The sequence below is a fragment of the Heptranchias perlo genome, chromosome 10 (assembly GCF_035084215.1).
Source record: "Heptranchias perlo isolate sHepPer1 chromosome 10, sHepPer1.hap1, whole genome shotgun sequence".
NCBI lineage: Eukaryota > Metazoa > Chordata > Chondrichthyes > Hexanchiformes > Hexanchidae > Heptranchias > Heptranchias perlo.
The window spans coordinates 51821560-51835929 of record NC_090334.1 but is presented as its reverse complement, the minus strand read 5'-3'; the positions used below and the strand labels follow the sequence as shown (position 1 = coordinate 51835929).

General features: G+C 44.2%; 1 protein-coding gene and 1 long non-coding RNA gene across 2 annotated transcripts in view; both read right to left on the bottom strand.

Moving 5' to 3' along the window:
- The window catches only part of LOC137326152 (uncharacterized), a 73401-nt gene extending 71566 nt beyond the window's left edge, over nucleotides 1-1835 (bottom strand). The window contains exon 1 of the long non-coding RNA XR_010964125.1: nucleotides 1750-1835. This is a non-coding gene — a long non-coding RNA (uncharacterized lncRNA). The remainder of the gene's footprint in view (nucleotides 1-1749) is intronic.
- Nucleotides 1836-12641: 10806 nt separating this feature from the next.
- The window catches only part of LOC137326150 (exocyst complex component 3-like protein 2), a 37943-nt gene continuing 36214 nt past the window's right edge, over nucleotides 12642-14370 (bottom strand). Inside the window, exon 11 of the mRNA XM_067991021.1 lies at nucleotides 12642-14156. Within this exon, the coding sequence (XP_067847122.1) occupies nucleotides 13958-14156 (199 nt within the window). The 3' untranslated portion in view covers nucleotides 12642-13957. The remainder of the gene's footprint in view (nucleotides 14157-14370) is intronic.

The window sequence follows — 14370 nt, the reverse complement described above, 5'->3', positions numbered from 1 at the left end:
TTCTAATCTCACTCCTGAAAGGTCTGGCTCTAATTTTTAGACTGTGCCCCCTACTCCTAGAATCCCCAACCATCGGAAATAGTTTCTATCTATCCACCCTATCTGTTCCCCTTAATATCTTATAAACTTTGATCAGATCACCCTTTAACCTTCTAAACTCCAGAGAGTACAACCCCAATTTGCATAATCTCTCCACGTAACTTACCCCTTGAAGTCCGGGTATCATTCTAGTAAACCTACGCTGCACTCCCTCCAAAGCCAATATGTCCTTCCGAAGGTGCAGTGCCCAGAACTGTTCATAGTACTCCAGGTGCGGTTAAACCAGGGTTTTGTATAGCTGCAGCATAACTTCTGCCCCCTTGTTCTCCAGTCCTCTAGATATAAAGGCCAGCATTCCATTAGCCTTATTGATTATTTTCTGCACCTGTTCATGGCACTTCAATGATCTATGTACCTGAACCCCTAAGTCCCTTTGGACATCCACTGTTTTTAACTTTTTACCATTTAGAAAGTATCCCGTTCTATCCTTTTTTGATCCAAAGTGGATGACCTCACCTTTGTCTACATTGAATTCCATTTGCCACAGTTCACCTAATCTATCCCTTTGTAATTTTATGTTCTCATCTACACTGCTTACAATGCCACCAATCTTTGTGTCATTGGCAAACTTAGATATGAGACTTTCTATGCCTTCATCTAAGTCGTTAATAAATATTGTGAATAATTGAGACCCCCAAGACAGATCCCTGCGGGACTCCACTAGTCACATCCTGCCAATGTGAGTACCTACCCATTATCCCTACTCTCTGTCGCCTTTCGCTCAGCCAACTTCCTAACCAAGTCCATACTTTTCCCTCCAATCCATGGGTTTCTATCTTAGCTAACAGTGTCTTATGTGGGATCTCATCAAATGCCTTCTGGAAGTCCATATAAATAACATCCATTGACATTCCCTTGTCCACTACTTTAGTCACCTCTTCAAAAAATTCAATCAGGTTTGTCAGGCACGACCTACCTTTCACAAATCCATGCTGGCTCTCTCTGATTAACTGAAAATTCTCGAGGTGTTCAGTCACCCTATCCTTAATCATAGACTCCAGCAATTCCCCCACAACAGAAGTTAGGCTAACTGGTCTATAATTCCCTGGTTTCCTTCTCTCCTTTCTTAAAAAGCGGAGTGACATGTGCAATTTTCCAATCTGGAGGGACAGTTCCTGAATCTAGAGAACTTTGAAAGATTAGGGCATCTGCAATGTGCTCACCTACTTCCTTTAAAACCCTGGGATGGAAACCATCTGGTCCTGGGGATTTGTCACTCTTTAGTGCTATTATTTTCTTCATTACCGTTGCTTTACTTATATTAATTTTATCAAGTCCCTGTCCCCGATTCAATATTAGTTTTCTTGGGATTTCCGGCATGCTATCCTCTTTTTCTACTGTAAATACTGACGCAAAGTAATTATTCAACATGTCCACCATTTCCCCATTGTCAATCACACTATCCCCACTTTCAGTATTTAAGAGGCCAACACTGCTCCTGACCACCCTCTTTTTCCTAATATAACTATAAAAGTTCTTTGTATTGGTTTTGATATCCCTTGCAAGTTTCTTTTCATACTCTCTTTTTGTAGCTCTTACTATCTGTTTTGTGACCCTTTGTTGATCTTTGTATCTTTCCCATTCGACAGGATCTGTGCCATTTTTTGCCTTTTTGTATGCCCTTTCCTTATGTCTTATACTGTCCCTTACCTCTTTAGTTGTCCATGGCTGTTTTTTTTGGCAAGTAGAGTTCTTGCCCCTCAGGGGTATAAACCGATTCTGTATCACGTTAAATGTTTCTTTAAACATTTCCCACTGATCATCAGTCGTTTTACTCATTAACAGATTTGCCCAGTTTTCTGTGGACAGTCTCTGTCTCATCCCATTGAAGTCGGCCTTACCCAAGTCTAGAATCTTAGCAGCTGATTCACTTTTTTCCCTTTCAAACATTACCTTGAACTCGATGGCTATTGGATAGATGTTCACGCACAGTTAAGCTGTTAACGAAATCTGGTTCATTACTCATTACTGAATCTAGTATGGCTTGCCCCCTTGTTGCCTCTAGGACATACTGCTGTAGAAAACTATACTGGACACACTCAAGAAATTCACTACCTTTCTGACAGTTGCTTGTCTGCTTTTCCCAATCTATGTGAAGATTAAAGTCTCCCATTAAGACCACTATGCCTTTGTTACACGCTTGTCTAATCTCTGCATTTATACAATCCAGCACTTCAGAGCTTAATTTAAATTAAATTAATTAAATAAAATCTGGAATTAAAATACTAGTATCAGTAATGGTGGCCATGAAACTACTGGATTGTCGTTAAAAACCCATCTGGTTCACTAATGTCCTTTAGGGAACGAAAGCTGCTGTCCTTACCTGGTCTGGCCTATATGTGACTCCAGACCCACAGCAATGTGGTTGATTCTTAATTGCCCTCTGAAATGGCCTAGCAAGCCACTCAGTTGTACAATCTCGCTAAAAAAAGTCATAATAAGAATAAAACCGGACGGACCACCTGGTATCGGACCACCAGGCACCGGACACAACAAAGGCAAACTAAGCCCAGTCGAGCTCGCAAAGTTCTCCTCACTAACATCTGGGGACTTGTGCCAAAATTGGGAGAGCTGTCCCACAGGCTAGTCAAGCAACAGCCTGACAAAGCCATACTCACAGAATCATACCTTTCATCCAACATCCCAGACTCTTCCATCACCATCCCTGGGTATGTCTTGTCCCATCGGCAGAACAAACCCACCAGAGGTGGTGGTACAGTGATGTACAGTCAAGAAGGAGTGGCCCTGGGAGTCCTCAACATTGACTCTGGACCCCATGAAATCTCATGGCATCAGGTCAAACATGAGCAAGGAAACCTCCTGCTGATTACCACCTACCGCCCTCCCTCAGCTGATGAATCAGTCCTCCTCCATGTTGAACACCACTTGGAGGGAGCACTGAGGGTAGCAAGGGCATAAAATGTACTCTGGGTGGGGGACTTCAATGTCCATCACCAAGAGTGGCTCGGTAGCACCACTGCTGACCGAGCTGGCCGAGTCGTGAAGGACAGTATTGGTAGGAGTGACCATCGCACAGTCTTTGTGGAGACGAAGTCCCGTCTTCATTCTGAGGACACCATCCAACGTGTCGTGTGGCATTATCACCTTGCGAAATGGGATAGATTCAGAACAGATCTAGCAGCTCAAAACTGGGCATCCATGAGGCGCTGTGGGCCATCAGCAGCAGCAGAATTGTATTCCAGCACCAACGGTAACCTCATGGTCCGGCATATTCCTCACTCTACCATTACCAACAAGCCAGGGGATCAACCATGGTTCAATGAGGAGTGTAGAAGAGCATGCCAGGAGCAGCACTGGGCATACCTAAAAATGAGGTGCCAACCTGGTGAAGCTACAACTCAGGACTACATGCATGCTAAACAGCGGAAGCAACATGTTATAGACAGAGCTAAGCAATTTCACAACCAATGGATCAGATTAAAGTTCTGCAGTCCTGCCACATCCAGTTATGAATGGTGGTAGATAATTAAACAACTAACGGGAGGAGGAGGTCTCTGTAAACATCCCCATCCTCAATGATGGCGGAGTCCAGCACGTGAGTACAAAAGACAAGGCTGAAGCGTTTGCAACCATCTTCAGCCAGAAGTGCCGAGTGGATGATCCATCTCTGCTTCCTCCCAATATCCCCACCATCACAGAAGCCAGTCTTCAGCCAATTCGATTCACTCCACGTGATATAAAGAAATGGCTGAGTGCACTGGATACAGCAAAGGCTATGGGCCCCGACAACATCCCGGCTGTAGTGCTGAAGACTTGTGCTCCAGAACTAGCTGTGCCTCTAGCCAACCTGTTCCAGTACAGCTACAACTCTGGCATCTACCCGACAATGTGGAAAATTGCCCAGGTATGTCCTGTCCACAAAAAGCAGGACAAATGCAATCCAGCCAATTACAGCCCCATCAGTGTACTCTCAATCATCAGCAAAGTGATGGAAGGTGTCGTCGACAGTGCTATCAAGCGGTACTTACTCACCAATAACCTGCTCACCGATGCTCAGTTTGGGTTCTACCAGGACCACTCTGCTCCAGACCTCATTACAGCCTTGGTCAAAACATGGACAAAAGAGCTGAATTCCAGAGGTGAGGTGAGAGTGACTGCCCTTGACATCAAGGCAGCATTTGAGCGAGTGTGGCACCAAGAAGCCCTAGTAAAATTGAAGTCAATGGGAATCAGGGAGAAAACTCTCCAGTGGCTGGAGTCATACCTAGCACAAAGGAAGATGGTAGTGGTTGTTGGAGGCCAATCATCTCAGCCCAAGGACATTGCTGCAGGAGTTCTTCAGGGCAGTGTCCTAGGCCCAACCATCTTCAGCTGCTTCATCAATGACCTTCCCTCTGTCGTAAGGTCAGAAATGGGGATGTTCGCTGATGATTGCACAGTGTTCAGTTCCATTCGTAACCCCTCAGATAATGAAGCAGTCCGTGCCCGCATGCAGCAAGATCTGGACAACATCCAAGCTTGGGCTGATAAGTGGCAAGTAACATTCTCACCAGACAATTGCCAGGCAATGACTATCTCCAACAAGAGAGAGTCTAACCACCTCCCCTTGACATTCAACGGCATTACCATTGCCGAATCCCCCACCGTCAACATCCTGGGGGTCACCATTGATCAGAAACTTAACTGGACCAGCCATATAAATACTGTGGCTACAAGAGCAGGTCAGAGGCTGGGTATTCTGTGGCGAGTGACTCACCTCCTGACTCCCCAAAGCATTTCCACCATCTACAAGGCACAAGTCAGGAGTGTGATGGAATACTTTCCACTTGCCTGGATGAGTGCAGCTCCAACAACACTCAAGAAGCTCGACACCATCCAGGACAAAGCAGCCCGCTTGATTGGCATCCCATCCAGCACCCTAAACATTCACTCCCTTCACCACCGGCGCAGTGTGTACCATCCACAGGATGCACTGCAGCAACTCACCAAGGCTTCTTCGACAGCACCTCCCAAACCCACGACTTCTACCACCAAGAAGGACAAGAGCAGCAGGCACATGGGAACAACACCATCTGCACGTTCCCTTCCAAGTCACACACCATCCCGACTTGGAAATATATCGCTGTTCCTTCATCGTCGCTGGGGAGAACCTTCACCACACGGACTGCAGTGGTTCAAGAAGGCGGCTCACCACCACCTTCTCAAGGGCAATTAGGAATGGGCAATAAATGCTGGCCTCGCCAGCGACGCCCACATCCCATGAATGAATTTTTAAAAATCGCCCCACATGCTCTCCTGAAGGTGGAGACCCATAGATCAATGGCACTATCTCATCCAAATGGCACTTTGTCACATGTGAACCTAAACATTCCAAATGTTGATCACTCTCTGTGTGAAGAACTTCCTGTAATTAATCATAAAGTTACTTTTTACTAGTTTGAACCTGTGCCCCCGTGTCCTATACCCATGGCTTAATTTAAACTAGAATTCCAGATTATCATTTTCCATACCATTTACTATTTTATATTTGCCTCTAAGATCACTTCTCAGATGCCTCCTTGCCCGGGCCCCTGACAGCCTTGTAGCATTCCCTCGGAACTGGACACAATACTGAGGGTGTGGTCTGACTAAAGCATTTTACAGTTTGATTATGACTTCCTCTGAATTGTAGTCTACTGTTTTGGCTATGCAATTCAACATTCTATTGGTTTTGTTGATTGCTGATTTGCATTGGTTGAACATGTTGGCCTAGAAATTTGATAGCGCAGTGCCTGTCTTTTGGGCGCTAAATGACCTCCCAAGCCTGCAATGTGGCTGGCAGGAAGCACACGCTCATTACAAATCGGAAGTGCACAGCCCGCCATATTAGCATAGGCAAAAAAAGACATCCAGGGCCTGCACCTGAAACAGGCGGTAGGCCTTTGCATATGCAAATAAGGGGCCTAACGCCTGTTTGAGGCCCCCTTGTCCTACAGTACAACAGTGACTTCACTTCAAAAGTACTTCATTGGCTATTAAGTGCTTTGGGATGTCCTGAGGCCATGAAAGGCGCTATATAACTGCATGTCTTTCTTTCTTTCTTTCTCTGCAAAATTGGGTTGCACTGAGGCAGCCAGAGCTGGCGCTGGCTGAGTTCAGGAAAACGTGGTCTACATGCGGCCTAGCAGGCAATCCTTAAAGGGACCGCTGCAGGCCGCCACCAAAAAAGTAAGATTTTAAAATATACTTACCTGAAAGTGGAGCCAGATGGAGCTTAAAAATGCTTATCCATGAGCTTTCCTTATGTACATTAATAGATCATATAGTACAGGGATACTATCTGGACATGCCTACCAGTCAGGATTTATTCATCAGCATTCGATTTTTTTTCAACAAGCATAGAAATGCACACTTGACTCAAGTTCAGCTGTTCAACATGAATTTTTTTAAATTTACAACCTAACAAATCATTGCAAAAGGCACAGTGATATTTGATTATGGAGATTAAGAGATCTATAAGGGCTAATTATTATGTTCCTCACCAGTTGTGCTTGAGTGTTTTTGCACATGCAAGTCCTTCATTAAGGGTTACTAATTTATATAAAAGTATTTAAACCAATACCTGGTGTGCTTTCTTGGATTTTTTTCACCAGGATCGTGCTGTTTATCATCAAACCCCATTTGGAACTTAATTAAGGTAGGCGCCTAAAGAATATAGCCTTAGTTTGTTTTTTCCAGATTTTTACAGTATCATTTACAATTGTGATATTTTTCTTTGAAGTTTTTTAAATGTTTTGAATTTTTTTTTAAAATCTATTTTTGCACTTTTTTCTATTTTTATTTGACATCACATAAAAGGGGTCATTGTTGTCTACTAAGTCACTGTAATACAAGACGTCAGCAGAACAGGAACACATTAAAAAAAAGACATATGAAAGGAACTCTTCCAGAATATTAGAACTTAAAGCTGACAAGTCCCCAGGTCCTGATGGACTTCATCCTAGAGTCTTAAAAGAAGTGGCTGCAGAGATAGTAGATGCATTGTTATTAATTTTCCAGATTGGAAAATAGCGAATGTAACTCCTCTATTTAAGAAAGGAGGAAGACAGAAAGCAGGAAACTACAGGCCAGTTAGCTTAACATCTGTCATAGGGAAAATGCTAGAATCTATTATTAAGGATGTTATAGCAGGGCACTTAGAAAATCTCAATGCAATCAGGCAGTGTCAACATGGCTTTGTGAAAGGGAAATCATGTTTGACTAATTTGTTAGAGTTCTTTGAGGAAGTAACCAGCAACGTAGATAAAGGGGATCCTGTCGATGTGGTGTACTTGGATTTCCAGAAGGCTTTTGACAAGGTGCCACATCAAAGGCTACTACACAAAATAAGAGCTCATGGTATAAGGGGTAACATATTAGTATGGATAAAGGATGGTTAGCTAACAGGAAATAGAGAGTAGGCATAAATGGGCCATTTTCAGGTTGGCACGATGTAACCAGTGGAGTGCCACAGGGATCAGTGCTTGGGCCTCAACTATTTACAATCTGTATCAATGACTTGGATGAAGAGACCAAATGTATGGTTGCTAAATTTGCTGATGACACAAAGGTAGGTGGGAAAGTAAGTTGTGAAGAGGACATGAAGGGCTCGATATTAGGAGGGCTGCGGGTTCGTGGCGGGGGGGCTATTGGGCGCGTGGGTAACGCGTCCGATGAAATCAATCTGCCCCGCGCACGATCGCAGCCTAATTGGAGCCACTTACCTGGTCTTCCGGGTTCCCCACTGCTGATCTGCGCGTCGGGCGGACTGCGCATGGGCAGTAAGGTCTGTCAGCTGGAGGAGCTCTATTTAAAGGGGCAGTCCTCCGCTGACTGATGCTGAAACAAATAGGAAAAATTACAGCATGGAGCAGTCCAGGGGGAAGGCTGCTCCTAGTTTAATGATGCCTCACTCCAGGTATCATTGGATGGGGTGAGGAGGAGGGGGAGGACAGAGATCTTCCCCCCCCAGCGGACGGGAGGAAGCGGCCTGCCTCTGCCACCAGGAAGGCCTGGCTCGAGGTGGCAGAGGAGGTCACCTGCACCACCGACATATCGCCCACCTGCATACAGTGCAGGAGGCGCTGCAATGACCTAAGTAGGTCTGCCAAAGTGAGTACACTTACTCATTTCCTACACTCCATCTACCACATCACCGCCCCCACCCCACACCTCCTTCTGCACTGCCAACATTACTCTGTCACATCACCCCTCACACCCACTCAAACCTCATCCTCATCTTACCTGCACTTACTCACCTCGCCAGTACTCATCCCGCCACTACCACTCAACCCAATCCTCATACAATCTCGTGGATCTATCTCATACTCACCCTCTCGTGCATCTCTTTCACGGTCAGCCTCACTCAACCTGCCACTACCCCTGCTGCAGCCACAGAGGGCATGCATCACAGATGTGCAGTAGGAAGTGTAAAGCAAACGTGTTGTGACCATGAAGGGGATGCACAGAGGTGTCCGAGGGTTTGTCATAGTTTTTACTTATATTTAATTTCTGACCAACTCACATTACATATTATATTGGCACCACTACTGCCACGTCTTTGCGAATCTTGTCTGGTTTGTGCAATAATGCCCTTTCCTGAGGATCACTATGAAGACCCACACCTGATGCCACCCCTTGTGTCACTGCAGAGTGGGTGTAGGTGCATTTGCAGGGCTCTTTTGTGCAGACGACTGAGAGACGTCGGCGATGTCCCCGGTGGCACCCTGGAAGGATGCGGAGGAGAAGTTGTTGAGGACAGTGGTGACTTTGACAGCGACAGGTAAGAAGATTGTGCTCGGGCCAGCCGGGAGCAGCTCTGCATGAAGGAGGCTGCAGATGTCCTCGACTACATGTCGAGTGACTCTGAGCCTCCGTGAGCACTGCTGCTCAGAGAGGTCCAGGAAGCTGAGCCTCGGTCTGTGGACCCTGTGGAGAGGGTAGTGCCCTCTGCGAAGCATCTCTCTCTGTGGTTGCCCTCCCTCCTGCTGTGCAGGTGGATGTGTCACAGCACTGTGTTGTGGAGTTCCACGTGTCAGAGGTGGACGGCGAGGCCGGCGAGGCTGGTGAGGCTGGTGATGCTGTTCGCCCTCCGAGGAGGTCATGACTGCAGCTACGGCGGCCCCCATCCGGAAGATGTACATCTGAGGGGGTCCGCAAGGTAGGTACATGTCTCTGGACCCCGGGGTAAGTGTGCAAGTTGGTGAATTTTATTGTTAGGAGGAGGGTGGTGGAGGCCAAACTTTGTCCAAAGTGACCGAGTGGCCTCCTGCAATGAGTGAGGGTCTCCCCCCACCACCTGTCAAATGGACCTTTGCAGCTGCCACAGGCTGATAGCTGCAACACGTCCATTTCAACTGGGAGTGTTTCCCCCAGTACGGGAAACAGTCCCAGTTATTTGTAAAATCCCACCCCTCCTGAAATAGTCCCTTAATCAGGTCTGTTAACGACCTGAAATACCATAATGAATACTGTTAAGTGGCACCCCGCCGGCTTTAATTGCCTATGGGAGTCCCACATGCGGGGGCTGCGCGCGCACATCAGCGCGTCTGTGGGGAACCCGGAAGGGTGAGGGTTGGAGCCGGGCTCCCGACCCACTCCGGGATTCCCCGATTTTTGGAGCCCCCCCGCCAGGAATGCACCCGATAGTGGGTGCTAATATCGGGCCCAAGGAGTCTGCAAAGGTTAAGTGAGTGGGCAAAAATTTGGCAGATGGAGAATAATGTGGGAAAATGTGAACTTGTCCACTTTGGCAGGAGGAATAGAAAAGCAGTATGTTATTTAAATGGAGAGAGATTGCAGAACTCTGAGGTACAGAGGGATCTGGGTGTCCTAGTACATGAATCACAAAAAGTTAGTATGCAGGTACAGCAAGTGATTAGGAAGGCAAATGGAATGTTGTCATTTATTGCAAGGGGAATGGAATATAAAAGTAGAGATGTTTTGCTACAGTTGTACAGGCCATTGGTGAAACCACATCTAGAATACTGTGTGCAGTTTTGGCCTCCTCATTTAAGGAAGGGCATAATTGCTTTGGAGGCAGATCAGAGAAGGTTCACTTGACTGATTCCTGGGATGAGGGGGTTATCTTATGAGGAAAGGTTGGACAAGTTGGGCCTGTATACATTGGAGTTTAGAAGAATGAGAGGTGATCTTATTGAAACATATAAGATCCTGAGGGGACTAGAAGGGGTAGAGGCTGAGAGGATGTTTCCCCTTGTGGGAGAGTCTAGAACTCGGGGCCACAGTTTAAAAATAAGGGGTCTCCCATTTAAGACGGAGATGAGGAAAATTTTTTTCTCTCAGAATGTCGTGAGCCTGTGGAACTCCCTTCCCTAGAGTGCGGTGGAGGCAGGGTCATTGAATATTTTTAAGGCTGAGTTAGATAGATTCCTGATTAACAAGGGAATCAAAGGTTATAGTAGGTAGAAGGGAAAGTAGGGTTGAGGTCACAATCAGATCAGCCATGATCGTATCAAATGGCAGAGCAAGCTCGAGGGGCCGAATGGCCTACTCCTGCTCTTAATTCGTATGTAACACAAATCATGGAGGCTCAGCGGTTCACAAGGGCAAGATCCAGAATCCTGCGACAGTCAGCAAGACCAGATAAAATTAATGATGGCAATTGGTTTGGATACGTTTCCAAAGACAGTATTTGATGGCTGAATTGGCACTAGAAAGAAGGCATGCCAGGGAGATCAACAGACATCAAGTTGCACTGGCCACACCTGCCATAATACTGCCAACCATATCTGCAGGTCTTGGCACACCTACCTGCCAATAACTGAGGATAACTAGCTCCACAGGCTCTGGGTCAGCAGGGCGCTAGTTGCAGAGATTTGCCATTTTCTGAAGGGACACCAGCAACATACTTGTACTTCTTTCAATTTAGTATACTGTATTCGCTGCTCACAATGTGGTCTCCTCTACATTGGGGGAGATTGGGTGATCGCTTTGCTGAACACCTCAGTTCAGTCCGCCCGCTTGCAATTTTAATTCCCCGTCCCACTCCCACTCTGACCTCGGCCTTTTACACTGTTCCAATGAAGCTCAACGGAAGCTCGAGGAACAGCACCTCATCTTCCGATTAGGCACTTTACAACCTTCCAGACTCAACATTGATTTCAATAACTTCAGACTATAACCACTGCTCCCATTTTTTTGGACAACAGGTGCTGGTAATGGTTCTGCTCTTGCCATTTACAGTTCTTCTAGACCCATCTTTTGTTTCTTGACTTGTCCCATTACCACCCTCCTTGCCTTGCACCATTGTCCTTTTTGTCATTTCACCACTCCTGCCCTCTACCCTATCAGAGACCTTCCCTTTTGTTCTTTCCTTCCCTCCCCTTCCTCCATTTCCCACCCCCCCAACCCCGTCCTTTGCCTGGCTCTGTACTTGCTTAAAAATTGTTAATTCTTTAACTTCTTCTAGTTCTGACGAAAGGTCATCGACCTGAAAAATAGACCATCAATTCCCTCAACTTTTATGCTTCTGGCTCATTCCATGTTAGCGCTATAGTCTCAGCTAATGTGCTGCTCACATAAATATCAACCAGCTAAGCATGGCTAGTACTTTCATCTTTCCTTTTGAAGAGAACAGAAGTATGACACTACTGCCTAATCTTACCACACCACTGCATTTCAGGAAGTACAGATGTTCATTGCTGGCAGCCAGGTGGCTATTAATCCAACAAGTTCCTGCTACTCCTCTTGCACCACCAATTGCCTCTCCTGACCTGTGCACTCTGTTTCATCCAGTGCTACCACCTAATGCTCACGATTTACATCCTGGTGGTGTGTGCAACAATGATGGTGTTTTGAAACGTTAGTGAGAATGATGCTGGATGCTGTGAGGTGCTGCCTTGTTCTGCCCCACTGGTGGGTTACGCTTCCAAGCGCACAATTACAGAAAAGGAAAATTAGTTAGAATACTATCTCCAAGAGACACCTTCAACACGGCTTACATTTGGAAGATACATTGTGTGATATGATTGTGCATATTCCTGTGGGGTCTTTAAGTGAGAAGGGATACAAGACATAACAAGAGTACAAGCCCTGAGCGTAGGGATATTTTGCTTTCACCTTCCCCTTTTTCCTCAATACTCCTGTAAGCAAAGGTGTCTAGAGAAAGAAAGAACTTATATTTAAATAACATCTTTCACAACCTCAGGATGTCCTAAAGCACTTCACATGAAGTGCAGCCACTGTTGGGCCTCCTCAAAAAGACAGAATTAACTAACTGTAATGTCAGTGCTCTTTAAAAGGATCACAGTTGTCTAAGTGGGGTGTTTTTTTTTGCATTGGCTTAGTTCCTGGAATAGCCAGTAGAATCTTCATTTTATTCAAGGTATTATTTAAAAAATAAAATTGGGTAGGAACAAAGGTGAAATAATGACGTTGCATCACAGATTATATTATTGCATACTCCTATGTGTATAAATATGGTAAAAGTACCTTCCAAGGTACTTTATCACTTTTTTTTTGCTTTAATATTGTATGTTATACTTCTGTCTTACATAAGAATAAAGAATTACTCAGTCAATTTAATATTTTTAATTCACGTATACAAACTTTAATAAACACTTCTTAGTTTGCAGCACTTTTAGTGAACATACACATTCATTCAGATGTAAATATAATACAATCTCAAATACACATGAGCACTGAGTAGTAGGGTCCATACATAAAATCTCTGCAATATTCATGTCACATTGTGAGCTAATTTTACAGGCACTTTCATTATCCTATGCGGCTCAATAATGCTTTCTATTTTACAGTCATCTACAAGATCTCAACCATTTAAACATTTTCAGCAAATTTAGATAACTTATTTCTTTGAGTAACTAGTTCCCAGGCAGGAACGCCAAGAAATAAAACAACTATTATTTCTGGCCATTACAATGACAGCCATTGTCCCATACACAGAGTGCATTAAATGAAATGAGCTTTAGTAAAGTTTCAGATGCAGCTTAAGAAACTTCAACATAGCACTTCACATATTGATGCCTTAAATATAAGACAGCTAGTAGTGTGATACTGGGATAAATTTGAGTGTGATGCAAATAGGCGAGCATGGTTATGCTAGCTGAACCAACATTGCTCTACTTTCCTTTGTCTGGTTGGTGTTGCCATCAATGAGTGTAATCCCCAAACTGCATATGACTATTTAAAAGGAAAATATGTAGATAAAAAGTAAATATTCAGATTTGGTATGCAATGAATATTTAACTGAAGACTACCATTTCAACATGTTCACACACTGTTACTGATTAACAGGAAATAATGTTATCATTTCCCAAAAAATAATCAATACCATGCCACTAAAACACAATTAAAATTGTGTGAAGACTACAGAACTGTGTAATATAAGTCAGATCACTTTGGTTCACCAACTGTTGGGACTGAATCTTGCCTATAAAATCACAAAGATTGTTGAACTTTTGCCATTGTCATTGTGCCTTCTTGTTAAGATGTGATGTCACTGGGGACTCAGATGCAAGCAATTCTTAAGGTGGACAAGTCTTATTGCAGCAACTGTACTTGCATCAAAATACACTTTATGCTGTCATGACATGAAAACTGAATATTCAAAGGTTCTCAGACTAGTGATATCTAGTACAAAAACCAAAAATGCTTCATATAGAAACAATGTCCATCATCATTGGCTTTCAAAAAAGGTAAAACTGTGATGGCTCCTAAACAATCAGTTGAAATATCTACACTTTCTGGTGTTAGCATCATCACTCAGATGAACATTAAAAGGCTTGATCGAAATGGTAAGTGAGCTTGCAGCTCATTCAGTGTTGTCATTTAGATTTAATTGTCCTTTATAAACAATGTTACTATCACTTATTGATTGCTTTTCTCACCTGTTCTCCAATTATCCTATGCAGCACAATATACAACTATCAATCTTCCTAAACCAGGATTTAGAGACATTTATCTCTTGAAATAACCTGTTGCATGATAAAAGGTTATTATTGAGTTCCATCATGTCATCCATTTGATTGAAGATACTCTGTCTGTCTGATTTAGAAATGTTTCCTTTAATGTCCAGAATGGCTCTGATGTGCTCCTTCCTTTAAAAATATAAATTATAATATTTTACAAATTACACAGCAATCCTCCATCCTCTGAACTCAAATAGAATCACTGGTCCTGATTATATTGTGCCCATTATCCCCAAATATTTGTGTCTCCAAACTTATCCCTATCCTATGTTGTTTATTTAGTCTCCCTTACTCCCTGTTCACCTTTCCTTTTCCTTGGAAATTTGTTCATTTCAACCTATAT